The sequence below is a fragment of the Oncorhynchus keta genome, chromosome 10 (genome assembly GCF_023373465.1).
Source record: "Oncorhynchus keta strain PuntledgeMale-10-30-2019 chromosome 10, Oket_V2, whole genome shotgun sequence".
Lineage (NCBI taxonomy): Eukaryota > Metazoa > Chordata > Actinopteri > Salmoniformes > Salmonidae > Oncorhynchus > Oncorhynchus keta.
This window is the reverse complement of record NC_068430.1, coordinates 35,542,907-35,564,133: the sequence shown is the minus strand read 5'-3', so window position 1 is coordinate 35,564,133 and position 21,227 is coordinate 35,542,907. Positions and strand designations below refer to the sequence as shown.

The following is a 21,227-nucleotide window of genomic DNA, read 5'->3' as shown; positions in this document are numbered from 1 at the left end:
TGCTAACTAATGTTAGCGCAATGATGTGAAGTCTACTGGAATATGGGGCTTAATTGCCAAAATTTTGCGTTATCCCTTTAATAATAAGAGAATAAAGCAGAATGGCAATACTAAGGTGAGGAACTAGATGCAATATAATAGGATGGAACAGAGTTGAATGTATTTGAAGTCTATTGGTTGAAATTGGTTCAGGGACCTCCTGGTGTGACCTTACCTGGGACAGTGGGAGAGAGCGGGCTGCCAGGGCTACGGGTGAGTCTCATTGGTTGAACCAATTATCAACATATTTCAGCTATTATTCAGGCATTTACTACACACATTATACTATACAGATTATTATAACAAGAACATGTTTAGTGATGGCTTTAATTATACATTTTTAAAATGCAATTTTTCTAAAATGGTTGTCCTTTAGGGTGAGAGGGGAGACAAGGGTCCTGCAGGCATCAAAGGGGACCGGGTGAGTAAAGTCACTTAACACACAATGTTACTCAACATTCACAGACACAGTGATCAGGGAAGTTATTGTGTGTGTGTGTCTGTCTCGTTGAAATAGGGAGCTGCTGGTGAAAATGGGGAGCCTGGAGAAGATGTGAGTCACCTTTTGACATTTTGTAACATCAAATATTTCACATATCTCACAGATGTCCCTCTTAATAACTTCTCCATCCACTTTCTCTCTCTCAGGGGGGCAGAGGACCAGCAGGGCCTAAAGGAGACAGGGTAATACACATCACCAGATGATTCCCTGTGTCTGTGTTTCCCTGGCTGCTAACCATGTGACAGTACTGACCGGAAATGTGTTTCAGGGAGAGAGAGGCATCGGACTGGCAGGGCCTCCTGGTCAGCTGGGACCTCAAGGGTTAAATGTTAGTATCATGAACTTGACAATACATATAAATGTTCTCATAAACATGTAAATCACATAAATTATGTAGCTATGTTCATATTAACATATGCAGACTTCTCAATCTCATCTTCCCCGAGCTAAACATCTCCATAACTACACCATTGCCACAGTGAATGTGAACCCCTGTATGTTTGTGTTTTAGGGGGACACAGGTCTCCCGGGCCCAGCAGGCCCTCCAGGAGCCCAGGGTGTAGCAGGGACCCCTGGTCTGGCCGGCCTGAGAGGAGAGAACGGAACTCCAGGACCCCCAGGACCTCTAGGACCCAGGGTGAGAGGGCCTATATCGCCACTATACTATAGTTATTACTTGGGTGACTGGTGTCTTTTTAGCCCTGCCCTGTGTGGAATGTTTATGATGTCTCATCTCCAGGGTATCCAAGGCTTTACTGGTCAGACAGGGACTCCTGGAGCTCCTGGGCCACCCGGACCCCCTGGCTTAGCTGTGAGTGGACTTTGGATTGCATCATGATGACTTAATTGAGTGTGTGTGTGAGAGAGGGAAAGAGAGAGAGAACCCACTAGGCAGAAACTGGTTAAATCTTCATTGTTTCCACGTCATTTCCACTGAAGAAATCAATCAGCGATGACTTTGAAACAATGTGGGAAACTAATTGGATTTGCAAAAAGTAATGTAACAGCATTTCATATTTTTTTCACCCAACTTTTAAACTAAATCCAATGACATAGTGAAATGTTTTGTTGAATTCACGTTAGTTGACAACTCAACCAAATGTAAATCAAAGCTAGACATTTAACTGACGTCTTTGCCCAGTGGGAAAGACTATGTGTGTTTGTGTTTTTGTGATGTAAGTGTTCATGATCAGTATACCGTTTTTTTCCTTACCAGGGTTCACCGGGCACTGCTGGAGGCAAAGGGGATAAGGTGAGTTAACAACGAGATAAACACGTCTTCTATACTGTATAATATATTATCAAATATGATGTTGATGCTCATAAATCCCCCTCTTTAGGGAGCGATTGGAGCGGGAGTACCTGGATTGAGAGGCGAGAGAGGAGACCCAGGACCCAGGGTAAAATCACATCACCATTTGAGTTTGAATTTCAATTGTATCTCATTTTGACAGTTACATGTTGTGTTGAAGATTTGTGTGTGTGTTGGGGGATTTACAGATCTGTGTGTCTTATGTTTGCAGGGGGAGGAGGGTCGAGGTGGTCAGAACGGGGAGAGAGGACTAGCGGTAAATCTCTTACCTACTGTTAACATCACTGTCTTTTTACTGGGAAAGTAATAAAACGCATTTTGATAAATAAATATTTTTACTTTCAAACGGCTCTCCTGTGAAGTCGTGACTTACGACATACGCCTAGTTTCCTGAATCGGGTCACAAATGGCAATTCATCCTGACCAATTTTGATTCCACCGCCTACATGGTGTTTATTTGTTTGTGTTTGTTTATTATTAGAGGTCATTGGCCCATTCCTCGATATTGATACTACTTAATAGAGAGAGTGAAAATGAGAGAAAAGATGTGCGAAGGCTGAAGTGGACATAGATAGAGCTCAAAAGACCTGTAAAAACGATGTGGCTTACGCAGTGCACAAATAACTCAAACGAAAGGAGAACTAATGAAAGCAAAAGACGTCAACATCATCGTCAGCATCATGCGTATACAGTTCAATCGTTTCACTCTCCATCCCTAGTATATCTTGATTGTAGGAATCAATGCAATCCATTATTGTCATGCCCATTTCCGCTCCAAACATAGAACATAGGTATATCCTGTTTCTCTGAACATATCACTAGTAATGCAGTTCATCTGTCCTTACGATATGTTTTATCCTCCACTTTCATTTAATGATATTGACCTTGTACTACATAGCTCTTTTAAAAGCTGCCAGCCAGGCTCTGACCCTCTTCACTTCCGGTACATTAGTCCTACTGAGAGTAAGGCTTTTGTTCGAGGCTGAAACAACTAAAGCTGGTCCTTTGTGGATCAGTTGGTAGAGCATGGCGCTAACGCCAGCGTAGAGGGTTCGATTCCCGGGACCACCCATACGGAAAAATGTATACATTTATGATTGTAAGTCACTTTGTATAAAAGCATCTGCTAAAAGGCAGATGCTGAGTATGTTCTAGCTCTCACCTAGAACATACTCAGCCTCTCTCACATTAGTTGCCTGGTAACCTCTAGAAAGGGGGTTGGATATTGTAGAGTGCCATTTAAAACTCAGGTGAGAAACAGACAGCAACTCTTCTATTAAAGTACAGTCCTTCCTCATACAGGAGAGTGCTAGTCAGTGTGGATATAGAGAGTTGTTTATTGCAGTTCTGGATGATTACAACCATAATGGTGATGATTGCTGGTGAGGATGTGCATGTTGGAGTACAAATGTTGGGATTTCTGTGTGTGTTCTGTACTTGATAAAGTTATTCCTCTGTGTGTGTGATGTGTGTGTTCTGTACTTGATAAATGTATTCCTCTGTGTGTGTGGTGTGTGTGTGTGTTGCGCTTGCGTGTGTCTGTGTGTGTCTGTGTGTGTTCACCAGGGCTCTCCAGGTGGCAAAGGAGGCAGGGGAGATAAGGTGAATATTATTATTAGATTGTTGTATTTTGCATCATGCTCTCTCTCTATCTCTCTGTCCACTGAGCATTCTGCTCATGTAAAATAGTGAATCAAATTGACATGTCTGACTAGTGAGTCCTACTCTCAATATATTTCAGGGTGAATTGGGGCTGCAAGGTGGCAAAGGAGAAAAGGTATGAATTTTAATGTGTGATGAGTAATATTGTTTGTGTGCGCGTGCGTGGTAGAATAATGTGGGGAAGCGCAGAAAAAGAGCTAAGGAGAGACAATGAGAAAAAAAAACATTAAAATCAAAAAGCTGTGAAAAGAATTACAAAAAACGACATATACTGCTCTGCCTAACAGTGATGTTGTCCCCTTTCAGGGTGATACTCTCCTGGTGGGAGGACCTCCAGGAGAGAAAGGAAATAAAGGAGAGACGGTGAATGACCCTCGATATACCCCACAACACTTATTATTGACTAATATAATAAACAATTGATCACAAAAATACCGCAGAGCACCAAGTATTGACTATGACACTACTAATCTCTCTGTGCGTCTGTGTGTGTGTGTGCATATGTGTATGTGCGTGTGCAGAATGGTCATTTACAACTGTTGTTCTCTTCTTTATCAGGGTGACCGAGGGCCCAAAGGGGTGCAGGGGGAGAAAGGCTTGAAAGGCAATGACGGCCCAGCTGGGGAGCAGGTGCGGTTGGCCTTGACAATGACACCATTGGAGTTTTCAAGAGCATAAACAGATCTGGGAGCAGGCTATTAATAACAGGTGTATAACTGTGTGTGTGCGTGCATATGTGTGTCTCCACAGGGTCTGAGGGGTGAGCCAGGAGACAGGGGCTCTACAGGGTTCCAGGGAGCCAGAGGTCCAGGAGGACAGAAGGTGACTTCATGACCTGATCTGTGTCAATGCTTTCATCAAAACTGCTGTGTCATCTATGTCAGAACCAATAGCATCAATAGTCAATCAATATTCATCAATGTCATAAAGTCCTCTGTGTATTATGGATTACTTTGCACGCAGTTTTCCCACCCATCGTATGGGAATATATCATCACACAACGGTGTACCCTGTGAAAATGAGCAGTGTATTTCTCAGACTGGATACTGTCGGTGACCCATTAAAAATGCAGTGCTTTAATGGGTTTGTCTTTGTGTCTGAAGGGAGAGGCGGGACAGCCTGGTGTACCTGGAGAATCAGTGAGTCTCCCATTTCACCTTCAGTTATGAAAACAATGTGTATTTCTTCCTGACCACATGATCTGAAAAACTATATTATAGCCTATAACTAGGATCCAAAGTTCTTCCTGGTCTGCTCCCCATTTACTCTCCTGTTGGTGGATTAAAGCCTCTGGTTGATTGTGTGTGTTCTCCCAGGGTACCCCAGGAAAGGATGGAATGCCAGGCTTTAGAGGGGATAAGGGAGACGTTGGAATAACTGGAATGCGTGGAATTAAGGTTTGTACGCACGTGTGTTTGTGTGTGTGTATGCAGCACAATGTATCTGTGTGTGTATGTGTCTGGTGCTTGTGTGCATGCGTGTGTTTGTGTGTGTGTACAGCCTGTCATCATATTTCAACTTTGAGTGCATCCCCACTTGAAGAAGTTTAGTGCCAACCCTGAGATGTCCTCTAAGCGACTGCCAGCCTCACAGATGATGCCACCGGGCCATAACGCTTCAATGGTTCCAAATTGACGTCACGTTGTAGAGGATTAGTTGAAATTCAGCTGTAAATGGATTTTCATCCTCATATATTCTATAAATACCTTTAATGACTGTTGGAAATATAATGTGTGTGTTTCTGTGGCATTCTGACAGACTTATTGCAGAGCCCTCTAACCTTCCTACTGTGTGAATCACTGTCCTAAAGGCAAAGTGTGTCTGAGGAAAACTTTGAGATGTGTTCTGTGTTTTCTTCACATGACCTTGCCACACTAACGGCAATATAATCACAGCATGATAATCTGGGTTTAGAAATGACTAATCCAGACAGCACAATATCTGCCAGCCCACTCAGTCTCACCATGCTATCAAACCCCCTCAATTTCCTCTTATCTGTCACTTGCTATTATTCTCCACAAATCACCCAGTTACTCATCCTTTAATCCATCCAGGATTCAGCGATCACAATTTTATTTGCTAAATCAACAATATCCTGCATATTATGCGAATTTGACCGGTCATTGCAGTATTTGTGCATAAAGCAGTCAAATCATTGCAATATTTTTGCAAAAAAATGACCCATCACCACAGTACAAAAACAGGGCTTGTGTTTTCAACCAATCACACACATTTACTGCATGATATGGTTCAATCAAGCCACACGTCAACAAACTATTTCCCATTTTTGCAATACATTTGTCAAAATCATAACATTGTTATATTTTTTTCCTGCAAATATCACAAAAAAATTCTGTGAAATCCTGGATGGACTGCTTTAAGTCTTTTAAGACTGAACCAGTGGTCTGTTCATGATCAAACATGGTCCAACTCAGTTCTGCTGGTCACTGTGACCAGCCCATTTTGACCCCCACCCAACACAGACCGGTTCTGACCAGCTGGTTGTTATTGGCAACCATCTGATTGAAAGTTGTTATTGATGAGTCACTTGGTGAATGAGGGGTTGTGTGCATTAGGCTGGGTTTTCTTGGCAGCTGAAAAGATTGTAAAATCTATCTATAAGTTTTCTTTCATTCTGAATTGGCAGTTTGTGCCACTTTGACTGACAGGGTCCCTCATCTTGCTCTCTGACTAACTAACTAACTGATCGTTTCCAGGGCGACCGAGGATCAAAGGGGGCTTGTGGATCAGACGGACCGAAAGGAGAAAAGGTACAGTGGGAGAGAAAGAGGAGGGATGAGGAGGTTAGAGGGGAAGAAATGTGTGACAGGACGTTAAATTGAATCAACTTTATTTATCCAGAGGAGCCAATTATTGTACTTGCATGGTAAGTTTTATAATGAAAGTCTGTCATAACCACTGTAACTATGACCTCTCTCACTTTAGTTGTTAATGAGGACATTTTATAAGATTAACAGTAGGGGATGCACCATGCTGTGTCTTTCTAATGACCTGGCTCTGTGTGTGTTCAGGGAGATTCAGGGATCCATGGGAGGTCAGGGTTGCCTGGAAGGAAAGGTGAACAGGTAAGAATTATCCCATGAAGTACACTATAACATAATGTTTAAAGGGCTCTAAACAGTACACCATTGAGTCTGATATATGTAATTTAGTATTACAACTGTATTTTCAGCCTTATCATCAAAGGGTAGATGTGTTACCAGGTGTTGTACCTGTGTGTTTCAGGGAGACTTGGGGCCTCCAGGGGCCATTGGAACCCCTGGCAAGGAGGGACTGATCGGCCCCAAGGTATTTGTCTTTGTATGGTGTCTGTGTGTGCGTGTGTACTTAATTGTGTGTGTATCAAGAGAACTGTGTGTTGATGTGTTACTTAATCTCTGTGTGTTTGTAGGGTGACCGAGGCATTGATGGAGTACTAGGACCCAAAGGAACGCAGGGAGAGAAGGGCGAAAGGGTGAGTCTTTAACCACAATTGAATCCACTCATGAAGTGCAGATCGGCACAAATACTCTGAATGTGACCACAGCCAAACCGAAGCTGACCACTGACTGTAGATGTAGGGGAGAGTTGGGTAAGTTGAGCCAATGGGGTAAGTTGAGCCACCCTTGTTTCTAGGAAACCATACACAAAATGATTCATTTGACTAAATATTTAGGAAGAGGTCATCATTTCATGGGGTCTGTGAAGGAATAAACCACATGGGAAAAGTGGTAAACAGATTTGACCAAGTCAAATGAATTCATTGTGTTAGAGGTTTCATGATGCTTGCATCTAAACCAAAGTAAATATTTTAAGATTGTTCAATACATCAGTTAGGGTCTCTATAAGCTTCTATATGAGGTTCTAAACCTAGCATGAAAGTGTATATTTGTGGCTGTGTGGGCGAATATAGTAAAAATGTTTGCCTTGGGGTAAGTTGAGTCAATGGCAAGTTATGCAAATTGAAGCATTTTCTTCATAAGTTGTGCCAAGTGATAGCAATGTTTTCAAAACTGTAATGTTTACATTCATTCTGATTATTTCCAGGGATACACAACATCTTGAAATATATGTGGATATCTTTGTTAGAAAGAATACTATATTATCCTTGACGGAGTGATGCTGAATATAAAAACTAGTCTCAACTTACCCCACTCTCCCCTGCTGTATATAAAGTCTGATGAAAACAACTGGTTGTAAATGGTATCTGACTGCGGCTCCCTTCCTCTCCCTCTTCCTCTCTACAGGGCCCCTCGGGTATCCCTGGCCCTCCGGGCCCCACAGGAGTGGACGGGGCCTCTGGACTGACAGGGCCTCAGGGGCCCGCTGGAGCTAAGGGCCCAGAAGGGCTCCAAGGACAGAAGGTACTCACTTGCTTTGTTTGTTGATGCCACCTAGGTATGATGTTGTAAATTTAACATGGTCAACGTGATTGTTGTTGTTGTCAGGGGGAGAGGGGGCCTATTGGTCCTGCCAAGATTGGTCCACGTGGTATCCCAGGTATACCAGGAGAAAGAGGCGGGCAGGTGAGTCTCACCACGTTACTGTGTGGTATTTCTGCTCATAGAGTATCAGACTGCAACTGTCCCCCAATAACTCCCTCAAACTGGCCACAGCACAGACACAGCTCTGACACTGGGGGCCTATCACTAAACATTATGCACTATATGGAACATTTGGGGACTTCAACATAAAATGTAGAAAAGGGTCAAATACAAGTTTTTGTGAAAAGGTTTTGTAAAGAAATTATAAATTTAACCCCTGAAGAAAACAGCTGTTGTTCCTTTCCAGTGCTTATTTCTGGTCGTTTGAGCCAGATAGGTACTCAGTATATAGTACATCTGACCTTGGGGTTGTATAGCTATTAGTTTGCCCAACTGCTCTGAGAACAGTGTCTTTATGTCAGTTGTGTGCTGTGTGTTCTAATACATGTCTCTGCTGCAGGGGGAGTTGGGCCTAGATGGAGCCAAGGGAGACAGAGGAGAGCCAGGCTTGACGGTCAGTGCTTCACCTTGGCCTCAGGGCCCAAATCTGCAGGTTCTACCACCAACCTGCCCACACACACATGCACACACACACACAACCACACAAACACACACACACACACACAAACACACACACACACATTATAATGTAGTCATGTCTCTCTGCCTGTCCCTTACTCTCCTCCTCTTCCCCTCTGGCTCTCTGTGGCAGGAGGATGAGATTCGTGCATACGTCCGCACAGAGATGAGCCAACACTGTGGTAAGTCTTAAAGTCACCTGCCAAAAACACAATGTCCCAAACTAACATGCTGGTGTTCTCAGTTGAACTTCAGTTCATCATCATCATCATCATCATCAAGTGAAACAAGTAATGGTGCTAACGGAGTGTTATGCAGATCCTCTGTCCATCTAGAACCTCTCAGTGCTGTTGACTGAAAGAGAGAGTAACATTCTATTTTCTCTTCCCTTCTCTCTTTGTCTTTCAGCTTGTGGAGGTGAGTGGGCTCAGTCTGACATGTGGACTAGGTGGTTTAAGTGCAGTAGCAGTAGTTCGCTTTGACATGAAATATTCAATTAGATTAGCTTTATTATTAGTTGTATGTACTCAGTGTGTTTTTGGTTCTGACATGTGTTCGTACTATATGTAGTCTTGGTTCTGTTGTCATGTGGTGTGGTCCATGTAGGTGTTCTACTCAGTGCTTGAAGTGGGCCAGTACAGAACTGACCTGTACAGAATATTGGCTCTAAAATATGATGAGTATCGGCAACTAAATATAAATAGTACCGGCACCCAAAATGAGTACCGGTACCTATTTCAGTCCACTTCAAGCACTGGCTGTAGTGTATGTTCTCATGTGTGTGTATATGTTAGTGTGTGGCTGCCTGTGGGTTTCGGTGGTGTCTGGTTGTTATGTTTATGTGTTTTACTGACCAACCTGGATGTCCTGTTGTTTTTATGTTCCTGGACCCTCTTCCTCCCCCCCCTGTACCTTGTTCCGGCCCGGCTCTCAGGTATTGTTGTGACAGAAACCCTGCCCAGCCCCAGGGTACGTCCCGCTCCAGAGCAACAGCTGGCCCGGAAGGGCAAGCAGGGCAAGGACGGTGAGTGTGTCCATCCATCCGTCCAACTGTCCTTCTATCCCTCATCACTCCTCTTGTCTGTCTGCCTGTTTGTTTGTATGTCTGTCTGTGTCTGTTGGTCTGTCCGTCTGTCTCTGTCTGTATCTGTTGGTCTGTCTTAACAAACAGCCCAGGGGGATGCTGTGAACACTGTTTTCTCATCAATAGTCTCTGAACATTAGGAATACTATTTTTAACTCTGCGTTTTGTCTGATTTTTAAAGTTAGGGGGTTTATAAGTGAGGGTATTCCAGCTGAATAAAGGCCATCGCCGTTCCTTGGTGGACTGAGTCCTTGGTGAAAGTCCAGCGTTGTGCTGTAGGAGTTGCGGTGGTCAGTGAGGGGTCGGGGGTTAGGTTTCTGACCGTTGTGGCGGCCCCTGCCCTGTGATATGTTGTAGGGCGTGAGCTGCGTGTTGTGGTGAACACCAACGACCCCGACTACGAACACTTCTACTCTATAGAGAGTTACGACGAACCCATGGCCATGGAGCAGAGCATCCACCTGACTCCCACTGCCAATCAGAGCCATGGTACGTCACACACGCACACCCTTAACCTTGGATCCAACCTCACACACTGAGGTCAGTCTAACACACAAACTCAACCTTGTATCCCTCTCACATACCCAGCCCAACCCTCCACTTAACTAACCTTCAAGTACTAAACCCAGTCCCACACTAAGACCAACCCTGTTTCCCCTTCACACTCTTGCCGTCAACATGCAGGTTCCTGGGTGTCTGCAAATCTCTCATTTCCAACAATGGGGGATTTACATGAATTGTTCAATTATGTGCATGTTTCTCAAGTTAGGATTGTATTTGTTTGTGTTAATGTGTCTGAAGTGTTTCTGTTTTGTGTTGTTAGGGTGCTTATTACAGTATGTCTGTTGATAAATGTTGATGTTGGTTGTATGATTACGTGTCGGCAGGTGAGAGAGTCACTGTTGACCCTCTGAAAACAAAGAGGCCCAGGAGAGAGGTCAAAGGGGAAGGTAAACCCGCCCACTTCCTCCTCTCCACTACTGGGGTGTTTCAAGGGCTTACTCCACCAGCCATCTTTGTATGTTTATGGACCTCTCCAGCATGATGGTTATTGATGTTCTGAAGAACACGCAAACACACACATACACACTCGCAGAAAAAATATCCCAAATAACCAATTGAGAATATATTTTTTTCTTTCTTATCGATTGCTGTCGATAACAAATCAAAACACCAAAGAGAGAGCTGTTTATTTTGTATGGGCTGCGTCTCAATCCACCGCATCCACCAATGTCGGCCTTCTGCGTCTGCGGTAGAAGGTGGCCAAGCTACAGAGATGTTTGTCAGACCAGGAGGCATCCAGAAAATCTTGTCTGAAAAACGACTGTAGTGTCTGAGCGGTTTGGCATCAAAACTAATGTGAACACTCTCATGAACATGTACATTGTTTTGCTTTATAACACCCATAAGACTCGTGTGACGGTAGCCCGGTACAAGTTCAAATATTTTATGGAAGTACAGTATATATGGAAGTAGTTTAGTGCCAAAAAAAGGTGTTAAATATGGGTGTAAAAAAAATATATGAGTCTTTCTTATATCTCTCAGATATAGGACAGACACACAAACTTAATATTTTTACTATCCGTTTACCCTATTCATCTATTCATCTATGGCAAAGATACTTATATGTTTCCCTTTTCCTCTGTGTTTGGTGTTAGCTAGTTACAGGCTAGCTAAATCTCCAGCCAGCATGGAACAAAAGGGGGGAGGGTCATTCAAAACTCTGACGCAGTTGTCATGTCAACACATCCGTCAGTTCCGCTGTGAACTGCATCACAAGAGACATGCCAAGCGGAAAATGTATAAAAAGAAATTACATCATTGATGCAATTTGAATGTTGTTTGAGTTGCTTTGTGTGTCACCAAATTTGCTTGAGATGATTTGACATCCAATTTGCGTGACATAAGCGTTTCAAAGAACTGTCAGTCAAGCTGAGCTCATGAATCTAAGCACACCGCCCACTGAGCCTGTCTTTTCAAACTTCCAGGTAGTTAGCCATGAGCTGAAAAAGTACTTATCGGACTGACTGTTCAGGATTTTTAAACCTATGACCTGACCCATCCCCTGTGCACTACGGCCCCCCCTAGCCTCCTACTCATGCTTTTAGTCACTAAAACTGAAACTAAATCATATAAAAATGGAATACTATACAATCAACTATACAATCAAAACTAAATAAAAAACTAGCATATCAGGTCTGAAAACTAACTGAAACTAAACTAAATTTGAAAAAACAAATAATAATAATAATATAAATAAAAACGCAAAAATAGAATAACCTTGTTATGCGGGAAACAAGAATTCCATTCAAGCTAAACATTGGATATATAGTGTTTTGCAACTAAATCTATTGCAATACACATTTTAAAAAATGAATTCAAAATCTGAGGACAGTATTTTACGAACACATAAAGGTACCCATAAGCATTCATTTCTGATGAAAAAACATACATGTGAAACATTTGTGGATATAGCATTTTGGAAATAAACTCTTAAATTGTATGATCACTTATTTCATGATAATGATGGAATGTTAAGCAACTGTACAGTAACATTAATACTAATATCACATTCAACTAACATTCACCTATAGCTTTTGAAGCTTGATTTTTCTCTCTCTCTCTCTCTCTCTCTCTCTCTCTCTCTCTCTCTCTCTCTCTCTCTCTCTCTCTCTCTCTCTCTCTCTCTCTCTCTGCCTCTCTGCCCCTCTCTCTGCCTCTCTCTCTCTCTCTGCCTCTCTGCCCCTCTCTCTGCCTCTCTCTCTCTCTGCCTCTCTCTCTCTCACTCTCTCTCTCTCTGCCTCTCTCTCTCACTCTCTCTCTCTCTGCCTCTCTCTCTCTCTCTGCCTCTCTCTCTCTCTCTGCCTCTCTCTCTCTCTCTCTCTGCCTCTCTCTCTCTCTCTCTCTGCCTCTCTCTCTCTCTCTCTCTGCCTCTGTCTCTGCCTCTCTCTCCATCTGCCTCATTGTGTGTGTGATGTATTCCAGCTCCAGTGGATCCTTGTGTGTTGCCCCTGGAGGAGGGCAACTGTGGAAGATTTACTCTGCGCTGGTACTTTAACAGCCAGGTCCAGGCCTGCCGACCCTTCATCTACAGCGGCTGTGAGGGCAATGCCAACCGGTTCCTCCAGCAGGAGACCTGTGAGGAGCGCTGCCTCGGGGAGGACACAGGTACACACACACACAAGCAAGCAGACATAGTAACCTACTGTGCACACACACACACACACGTGCATACAATTAACTGGCAAAATAAAGGAAACACCATCGCAGTGTCTTAATATGTTGTTGGGCCACCACGAATCTCTACAGAATCTCCCATAAGTGTTCAATTGGGTTGAGAGCTGATGACACACAGACACACACACACACACACACACACACGCGCGCACGCACACCCACAGACAGATATACACTCCCCTATACTTAAACTGGCCATTTTTATACATGACCCTAAGCATGATGGGATGTTGATTGCTTAATTAACTCAAGGACCACACCTGTGTGGACGTGCCTGCTTTCCATATACTTTGTATTCCTCATTTACTCAAGTGTTTCCTATATTTAGGCAGTTACCTGTACATTATGCTGAATACAGATACATTCATGCTGCACATACACACGTACACACAAGCAAATATATTTTAAAAAACGGCACATTTTCTTTTGTTGCAGGTGCTATTCCTTTGAAGAAGGGTCGATGATGAACGGCATGTCATGACCACCTCTCCACCCTAAAGAATGTCAACAAATGGTTGTTTAATATTGAAAACTATAAACATTGGCAAGGTTTTGAATATATATATATATAAAGCTTTGATGGATCTTGTCTCATTGCCACAGGTCACATTGTTGATTTGCTTATTTATTTCAAGTACATTTATATTACATTAACTGCAGCCAAACGTTTTAATCCCTCTCAGAATTACATCTAGCGATTACAGCAGTACTGTATTACTGGAAGACAATGTTGTCCAAACATTGACGCAACCTTACCACAGAAAGCAGGATCTGCCTTTGGTGGATGTACAGCTCATGAGTTCCAAATCTGTCCACTAAATAACAGAGCTGTTCTGTATGTATGAAGAGGCACGCACAATACGTTATACAGTATGTTATAATATTTTGCCAATGTGATGTACATATAAATGTATATTTGTATTACCTGGGAAAAAGTGTTTTGTGTGTCCTAATGATTCATGTTAAACTCTGCATTTTTTTACCTGACAGAGGTAAGGTGCTATTTTAAAATGTATATTTGTATTGCACTTTTCATTTGTTGTTTTCAAAGAAAAAACTAAAGTTTGTTTTTTTCATCAAGTTTAATGTTCAAATTGCAAAGGAACACACTCATGTTGGCTTGACAACATTAATCATTGTTTTATTAAATATATAAAGAAAAGTATTTGTACAATGTTTTTTAATGGAAGAGACTTTTTGAAGTGGTAGTTTGTTTGGGCCCTGGGTCAGCACACTGGGAAATATAATAATGTACTGAGAAGACAAGAGTTTTTCCTGGTCAGGTCACATGGTCAGGAAAGATTCCTGGCCTTAGTTTTAGCTATGTCATGTGCAGTTCCTGTACCTGAGTAAGGATGAATTATTGATGGCACCACCTTGAGCATAGAGAAGATGAGGATATTGATGATGACCATGTTGAGGCTGATGCTACGATCTGTTCACACTTCCCTCCTTCACACGTCTTTACTGCGTGTTGTGCGTTGAATGTTCGAAGGATGATCTGACAGTTGGGTGTGACTCGTCCTCCCCTGTTCTCTCTCTCTCTCTCTCTCTCTCTCTCTCTCTCTCTCTCTCTCTCTCTCTCTCTCTCTCTCTCTCTCTCTCTCTCTCTCTCTCTCTCTCTCTCTCTCTCTCTCTCTCTCTCTCTCTCTCTCTCTCTCTCTCTCTCTCTCTCTCTCTCTCTCTCTCTCTCTCTCTCTCTCTCTCTCTCTCTCTCTCTCTCTCTCTCTCTCTCTCTCTCTCTCTCTCTCTCTCTCTCTCTCTCTCTCTCTCTCTCTCTCTCTCTCTCTCTCTCTCTCTCTCTCTCTCTCTCTCTCTCTCTCTCTCTCTCTCTCTCTCTCTCTCTCTCTCTCTCTCTCTCTCTCTCTCTCTCCTCTGATTTCCCCTGGGGAGACACTTCAGGACAAGCCCTACACAGTTGGTCACAGATTTGCATAGTTTTTAAATAAATGTTATTACATGGTTATTACAGGTTTAATCATGTCTATTACAGTTGTGTGTGGGGGCGGCTTAAGATCTGTGTTTTTTTTTGCATTCATCACACTTCTCTGCACCCAGCCTGGCCCTCAATCTGCTCAGTTCCTCTGTCTATTACTGTTACTCAAGGTGGGTGTGTGTGTGTGCGTTGTCTATGGTACACAGCAAATTCTCCAGTGTTGAATCAACACTAAGAGTGTTAAGTTTAACATTATTCCACTGTCTATATGGGTTCACAAATGTCAGTGTACAATTATCGCTTTGCTTAGTGCTGATACTGTTCATCTTTCTCTAAGAAAGTAACACCTATAGTGTTACAGTAACTCATTTTTTGATGTTTTAACACTGGTGTAAAGCCTAATTTGCATATTTCCCAGGGTGCCTTGCCTTTTCAAGTGAATTGTAGCGTTACCACCCATTACTTTATTTGTTAGTGACAGCGACATGGTTGTTAAATTTGTTCCTTTTAAAGTCATGTGGCCGTCAAAAAGTGAGTTCCTTAGTTGACAATACATTACATACTGTATATCAAGGCCTTACTTTGATGGACTTGTTTTACCCTAAACTCCTGGTTTACAGGTCACTTACATCAGGCACTGCAAGTACATCAGGCCGGCTCTGCAAATAACATTGTGTCATTTTTATTTGAATCCAGCCAGAGTTAGGACTGATTGTATTAGTTTGGGAAAATCTATGTTCCCAAATCTTTGTCTAGCATAAGATTAATTAATCAATGTACATGCAAAAAGACATTGCCCCAAAAAAATGCAGTAGAGCATGCTGGGAAATCTGATAATGATGAGTGTGGTTTTGATGGAAATGTTTTACTCTCATACTCAACACTGGTAATTAACACCAACACTGGGGTTATTTTACTAGAAATGTTTCACTGAAAAATGAACACGAGGTAACACTTACCAATTTGCTGTGTAGAGTAAATATTTTCCTCTCCTTATATCTGATCAACAGCATCTGGCATTGAATGATACAGATTTTAGCAGCCGGTGGTGCATACAGTTACATCTTCTCACCCTGCCTGATCAAGGGAGGAGAGGGGGTTACCCTTCCCATGAGCCTCTGCCTGGGGGGCTTCTTTCCTGCTTTCCTCTGTGGTACCAACTTAGAGAGGAGAGGGGGGCTGTGGTACCTCTGAGAAATGAGAGGGTGGCTGTGGTATCTGATAGAGGAGAGGGTGGCTGGGGGCTGTGGTACCTTTGAGGAGAGGGGGGCTGGTGGGCTGTGTTACCTCTGAGGAGAGGGGGGATGTGGTACTTCTGATGAGAGAGGGGCTGGGGGGATGGGGTACCTGTGAGGAGAGGGGTGTTGCGAGGTTGTGGTACTTCTGGGGAAAGGGGGGCTGGGAGGTTGTGGTACCTTTGAGGAGAGGGCGGATGTGGTACTTCTGATGAGAGAGGGGCTGGGGGATTGTGGTACTTCTGAGGAGAGGGGGGCTGTGGTACCTCTAAGGACGGGGCTGGGAGGATGTTGTACTTCTGAGAAGAGGGGGGCTGTGGTACCTCTGAGGAGAGAGGGGCTGTGGTACCTCTGAGGAGAGAGGGGCTCGGAGGCTGTGGTACCTCTGAGGAGAAGGGGGCTGGGGGACTGTTGTACCTCAGAGGAGATGGGCTGGGGGGCTGTGGTACTTCTGAGGAGAGGGGGCTTGGGGGCTGTCCTCAGAGGTACCAAATATAGGTGTGCCACGCATGTAACGCGCCATACCCAAGAAAACTCGTGGCTGTAATCATTGCCAAAGGTGCTTCAACAAAGTACTGAGTAAAGAAAGGGTCTGAATATTTACAGTTGAAGTCGGAGGTTTACATACACCTTAGCCAAATATATTTAAACTCAGTTTTTCGCATTGCCTGACATTTAATCCTAGTAAAAAATTCCCTGTCTTAGGTCAGTTAGGATCACCACTTATTTTAAGAATGTGAAATGTCAGAATAATAGTAGAGAGAATTATTTTTTTCCAGCTTTCATTTCTTTCATCACATTCGCAGTGGGTCAGAAGTTTACATACACTCAAATAGTATTTGGTAGCATTGCCTTTAAATTGTTTAACTGGGTCAAATGTTTCGGGTAGCTTTCCACAAGCTTCCCACAATAAGTTGTGTGAATTTTGGCCCATTCCTCCTGACAGAGCTGGTGTAACTTAGTTAGGTCTTCTAGGCCTGTTTGCTCGCACGTGCTTTTTCAGTTCTGCCCACAAATTTTCTATAGGATTTAGGTCAGGGATTTGTGATGGCCACTCCAATACCTTGACTTTGTTGTCCTTAAGCCATTTTGCCACAACTTGGGAAGTATGCTTGGGGTCATTGTCCATTTGGAAGGCCCATTTGCGATCAAGCTTTAACTTCCTGACTGATGTCTTGAGATGTTGCTTTAATATAGCTACATCACTTTCCTACCTCATGATGCCATCTATTTTGTGGAGAGCACCAGTCCCTCCTGCAGCAAAGCACCCCCACAACATGATGCTGCCACCCACGTGCTTCACGGTTGGGATGGTGTTCTTCAGCTAGCAAGCCTCCCCCTTTTTCCTCCAAACATAGCAATGGTCATTATGGCCAAAGAGTTCTATTTTTGTTTCATCAGACCAGAGGACATTTCTCCAAAAAGTATGATCTTTGTCCCCATGTGCAGTTGCAAACCGTATTCTGGCTTTTTTATGGCGGTTTTGGAGCAGTGGCTTCTTCCTTGCTGAGCAGCCTTTCAGGTAATGTCAATATAGGACTCATTTTACTGTGGATATAGATACTTTTGTACCTGTTTCCTCCAGCATCTTCACAAGGTCCTTTGCTGTTGTTCTGGGATTGATTTGCACTTTTCGCACCAAAGTACGTTCATCTCAAGGAGACTGAGCACATCTCCTTCCTGAGCGGTATGACAGCTGTGTGGTACCATGGTGTTTATACTTGTGTACTATTGTTTGTTCAGATGAACGTGGTACCTTCAGGCATTTGTAAATTGCTCCCAAGGATGAACCAGACTTGGCTGATTTCTTTTGATTTTCCCATGATGTCAAGCAAAGAGGCACTGAGTTTGAAGGTAGGCCTTGAAATACATCCACAGGTACACCTCCAATTGACTCAAATCATGTCAATTAGCCTATCAGAAGCTTCTAAAGCCATGTCATAATTTTCTGGAATTTTCCAAGCTGTTTAAAGGCACAGTCAACGTACTGTATGTAAACCTCTGACCCACTGGAATTGTGATACAGTGAATTATGAGTGAAAAATATCTGTCTGTAAACTATTGTTGGAAAAATTACTTGTGTCATGCACAAAGTAGATGTCCTAACCCACTTGCCAAAACTATAGTTTGTTAACAAGAAATTTGTGGAGTGCTTAAAAAACAAGTTTTAATGACTCTAACCTAAGTGTATGTTAACTTCCGACTTCAAATGTATATAAATGTGATATTTCCATGGGGGAATTTCTCATAAATTACCAACTATTTCTAAAAACCTGCTTTTGCTTTCTCATTATGGGGTATTGTGTATACAGTAGATTGATTAGGGGGAAAACTATTTCATCAATTTTAGAATAAGGCTGTAATGTGAACAATTTGGGGAAAAAGTCAAGGGGTCTGAATACTTTCCCAACACACTGTATGTACTAAGACATATAGCCATTTCAGTGCAAAGGGAAATCCACTAGAAACATTATGATCCTGGTGGTGCAGCAGACTAAATAACCTACAAGGCTCAACGATGGCAAATCGCAGGTTAAAATCTATGTACTTCATTGTCATTCTTTTAAATAAATATGTTTGAACAATAATCTAAGAAAATATGTTGTAAGAAAATGTAAATGCCATTCGAAGTTTGTCTACTTGATATATTAATGTTACATTTCACATCAATATTAGCAGAACATTGCAGCAATGTTTTCATCACTACTTCCATTATAGCCATAAGATAACGCAATATATGTCCCAACAGGTCTAAATGTGTCATGACAGTGTTATGACCATATTATAACAGGTTATGACAAGTTATGTGAGATGTTATGACATGGTTATGACCGTGTCTTAATGTGTTATGGCGCTGACTGTCCAGTAAAGTGTTACCAAAAGGTGAATAGAGGGTGTTTTCCAGGAGGGTTGTATAAAGAGCTCGCTCACGAGTGCACAAATATAATATGGCTCTGATTTATCAATGAAAACATGCCAATACTGTATGCTGTGTGTGTGCACGCAAATCCTAGAATCTCCATGTACGCCAGAATTTAGTCAGAAATGTATGTACAGTTGATAAATGAGGCCCCTGGATCATCATATACCTTATAGAATAACTTTATAACGGTCTAGCACAAATGTTTGTTGTTATAGGTGTTAGTGGTAATATCTCCCTCAAGACTAACTGAATGATCCAGGAATCTCCAACATTTTATTGCTGAAGTATTGAATGTCCCGTGAACTTTATTATAGCCATCATGTCATAATGTCACAGAATAATTATGTGAGATTATCGTAGGAATATCCCCTGCTTGTTGTTAAGGATAACACATCCAGAACGCTCCTGTAATGTTTCCTCAGAACCACTTCTATTGCTCCCACATTTTGTTGCCAGTATGTTCTAAGAACATGATCAGAACACTGTTATTACATTCCCTGGCAACATAATGATAACCTTAATGGAATGTTCTGTAGTAGTTTTTACTGATGTTGTGAACATTTTATTGAATGTTATAAGAACGTTCCAATTATATTTAATTTCTAACATTTTCTTGAAAATAATATTTGGTGATCAAAAACATTCTTTGAATGTTTGTGGGACGTTTTCATCCTTATGTTAGCTCAAACCCTAACTAGAACTTAATGGGAACGTTAGCTAATGTTCTGGGAATGTTCCCAGTTTGCTGGGCTGTTTGTTGTTGTCAATACATATAATTGGTTGTTAGACCTACAGTATATAGGATCTTAATTTGACCACCCCTTTGCAAGAGAAATGTTCCTTCGCCGCAGGAAATAAAGCTTGCATTGTATTTGAGGTTTAAAAATGCTTCTAAAGTTAGTCATTTCCACTTTAAAATGTCAGACTTGATTTGAAAAATGTATCAACCCATACAAAAATAATTTTTGTTCTGGGTGTTTTTGGTTAAAATTTACCATAATAGCAATGTGCCAGCTACAGGTAACTGCCAAAATAAAGGACACATCAACATAAAGTGTCTTAATAGGGTGTTGGGCCACCACGACCAGCCAGAACAGTTTCAATGCGCCTTGGCATAGATTCTAAAAGTGTCTGGAACTTTATTGGAGGGATGCGACATCAACCTTCCATGAGAAATTCCATCATTTGGTGTTTTGTTGATGGTGGTGGAAAACTCTGTCTTCGGCACCCCTCCAGAATCTCCCATAGGTGTTCATTTGGGATGAGATCAGACAGACAGACAGACAGACAGACAGACAGACAGACAGACAGACAGACAGACAGACAGACAGACAGACAGACAGACAGACAGACAGACAGACAGACAGACAGACAGACAGACAGACAGACTTTAAACCCCCTATGCTCCTTTGTGACCCCTCTTTTTCAAGTCACTGAGATCTCTTCTTTATACCTTCAGGTAACAAGACAGGACATGGATATGTCTGGTGTTAGTCCAAATGCGTAACCAGGATATGAACTCTTCTTCTAGCCATGGTAGACAAAATAATATGAAACTGGGCATTTGTATACATGACCATAAGCATGATGGGGTGTTAATTGCTTAATGAACTCAGGAACCACACCTGTGTGGAAGCACCTACTTTCAATTTACTTTATATCTGTCATTTACACAAGCGTTTCCTTTACTTTGTTAGTTACCTGTATATGAGGGGATAGTGGGCCTAATTGGACATGGCTATATTAATGTGCACATGCTCAAAGTTATTAAAGGTGAATTATTTAATGGAAAACAATGCACTGACTACATGTGACTAAACAACTGTGACTAAAACTAGACTAAAATTGTGCAGAGTTTTAGTCTACTAATAGCAACTAAAACTAAGAAGGATGAAATTACTAAAATGAGGCTAAGACTAAAAAGTATTTTATTAATCATAAAGACTACATCTAAAATAGCTGCCAGAATGACTGTATTAGACAGAGGTGGCTCCCCCTGTCTCCATGCGCCAGTACTGCACCCTAACACCTATCAGCATGAAGCAGAGGCACATTCTGAAGCTGTTCATTTTTCCTCTTGAGTGACCTTGTCTGCTTAAAGCCGCAGGGTCTGTGGTTGGCAGAGCGCTAGAGTGGTAGGAACAAGCCAACAGGAGGACAGCGCATGCCAAGAAGTCACTCTTTCTCCCTCCCTCCTTCTCTCCTCCTCTCACTCCTTCTCCTGCCAACTTCCC

At 42.4% G+C, this 21,227-nt stretch overlaps 2 protein-coding genes across 6 annotated transcripts in view; both read left to right on the top strand.

Moving 5' to 3' along the window:
* LOC118388175 (collagen alpha-1(VII) chain) overlaps positions 1–9,208 on the top strand; it is a 91,524-nt gene extending 82,316 nt beyond the window's left edge. For all 4 annotated transcript variants that reach the window (XM_052526939.1, XM_052526938.1, XM_052526936.1 and 1 more), the window contains 26 exons: positions 193–252; positions 416–460; positions 557–592; positions 688–723; positions 810–869; positions 1,053–1,178; positions 1,281–1,352; positions 1,758–1,793; positions 1,882–1,941; positions 2,065–2,109; positions 3,420–3,455; positions 3,595–3,630; positions 3,822–3,878; positions 4,074–4,145; positions 4,266–4,337; positions 4,619–4,654; positions 4,832–4,912; positions 6,233–6,286; positions 6,548–6,601; positions 6,762–6,824; positions 6,928–6,990; positions 7,763–7,879; positions 7,964–8,041; positions 8,460–8,513; positions 8,712–8,760; positions 8,987–9,208. In XM_052526939.1, the coding sequence (XP_052382899.1) occupies positions 193–252; positions 416–460; positions 557–592; positions 688–723; positions 810–869; positions 1,053–1,178; positions 1,281–1,352; positions 1,758–1,793; positions 1,882–1,941; positions 2,065–2,109; positions 3,420–3,455; positions 3,595–3,630; positions 3,822–3,878; positions 4,074–4,145; positions 4,266–4,337; positions 4,619–4,654; positions 4,832–4,912; positions 6,233–6,286; positions 6,548–6,601; positions 6,762–6,824; positions 6,928–6,990; positions 7,763–7,879; positions 7,964–8,041; positions 8,460–8,513; positions 8,712–8,760; positions 8,987–9,060 (1,572 nt within the window). In that variant the 3' untranslated portion in view covers positions 9,061–9,208. The remainder of the gene's footprint in view (positions 1–192; positions 253–415; positions 461–556; positions 593–687; positions 724–809; positions 870–1,052; positions 1,179–1,280; positions 1,353–1,757; positions 1,794–1,881; positions 1,942–2,064; positions 2,110–3,419; positions 3,456–3,594; positions 3,631–3,821; positions 3,879–4,073; positions 4,146–4,265; positions 4,338–4,618; positions 4,655–4,831; positions 4,913–6,232; positions 6,287–6,547; positions 6,602–6,761; positions 6,825–6,927; positions 6,991–7,762; positions 7,880–7,963; positions 8,042–8,459; positions 8,514–8,711; positions 8,761–8,986) is intronic.
* A 244-nt stretch (positions 9,209–9,452) lies between these two features.
* On the top strand, positions 9,453–14,061 carry LOC127932212 (WAP four-disulfide core domain protein 8-like). 2 transcript variants are annotated; one of them, XM_052526941.1, is made up of 5 exons: positions 9,454–9,602; positions 10,020–10,151; positions 10,550–10,612; positions 12,648–12,830; positions 13,335–14,061. In XM_052526941.1, exons 2-5 carry the CDS (start codon positions 10,100–10,102, stop codon positions 13,361–13,363), a joined length of 327 nt encoding a protein of 108 aa, XP_052382901.1. In that variant the 5' UTR covers positions 9,454–9,602; positions 10,020–10,099; the 3' UTR covers positions 13,364–14,061. The 2 variants fall into 2 exon arrangements, with proteins under 2 accessions (XP_052382902.1, XP_052382901.1); XM_052526942.1 differs by lacking the exon at positions 10,550–10,612 and having other exon boundaries at positions 9,453–9,602.
* The last annotated feature ends 7,166 nt before the right edge of the window (positions 14,062–21,227 follow it).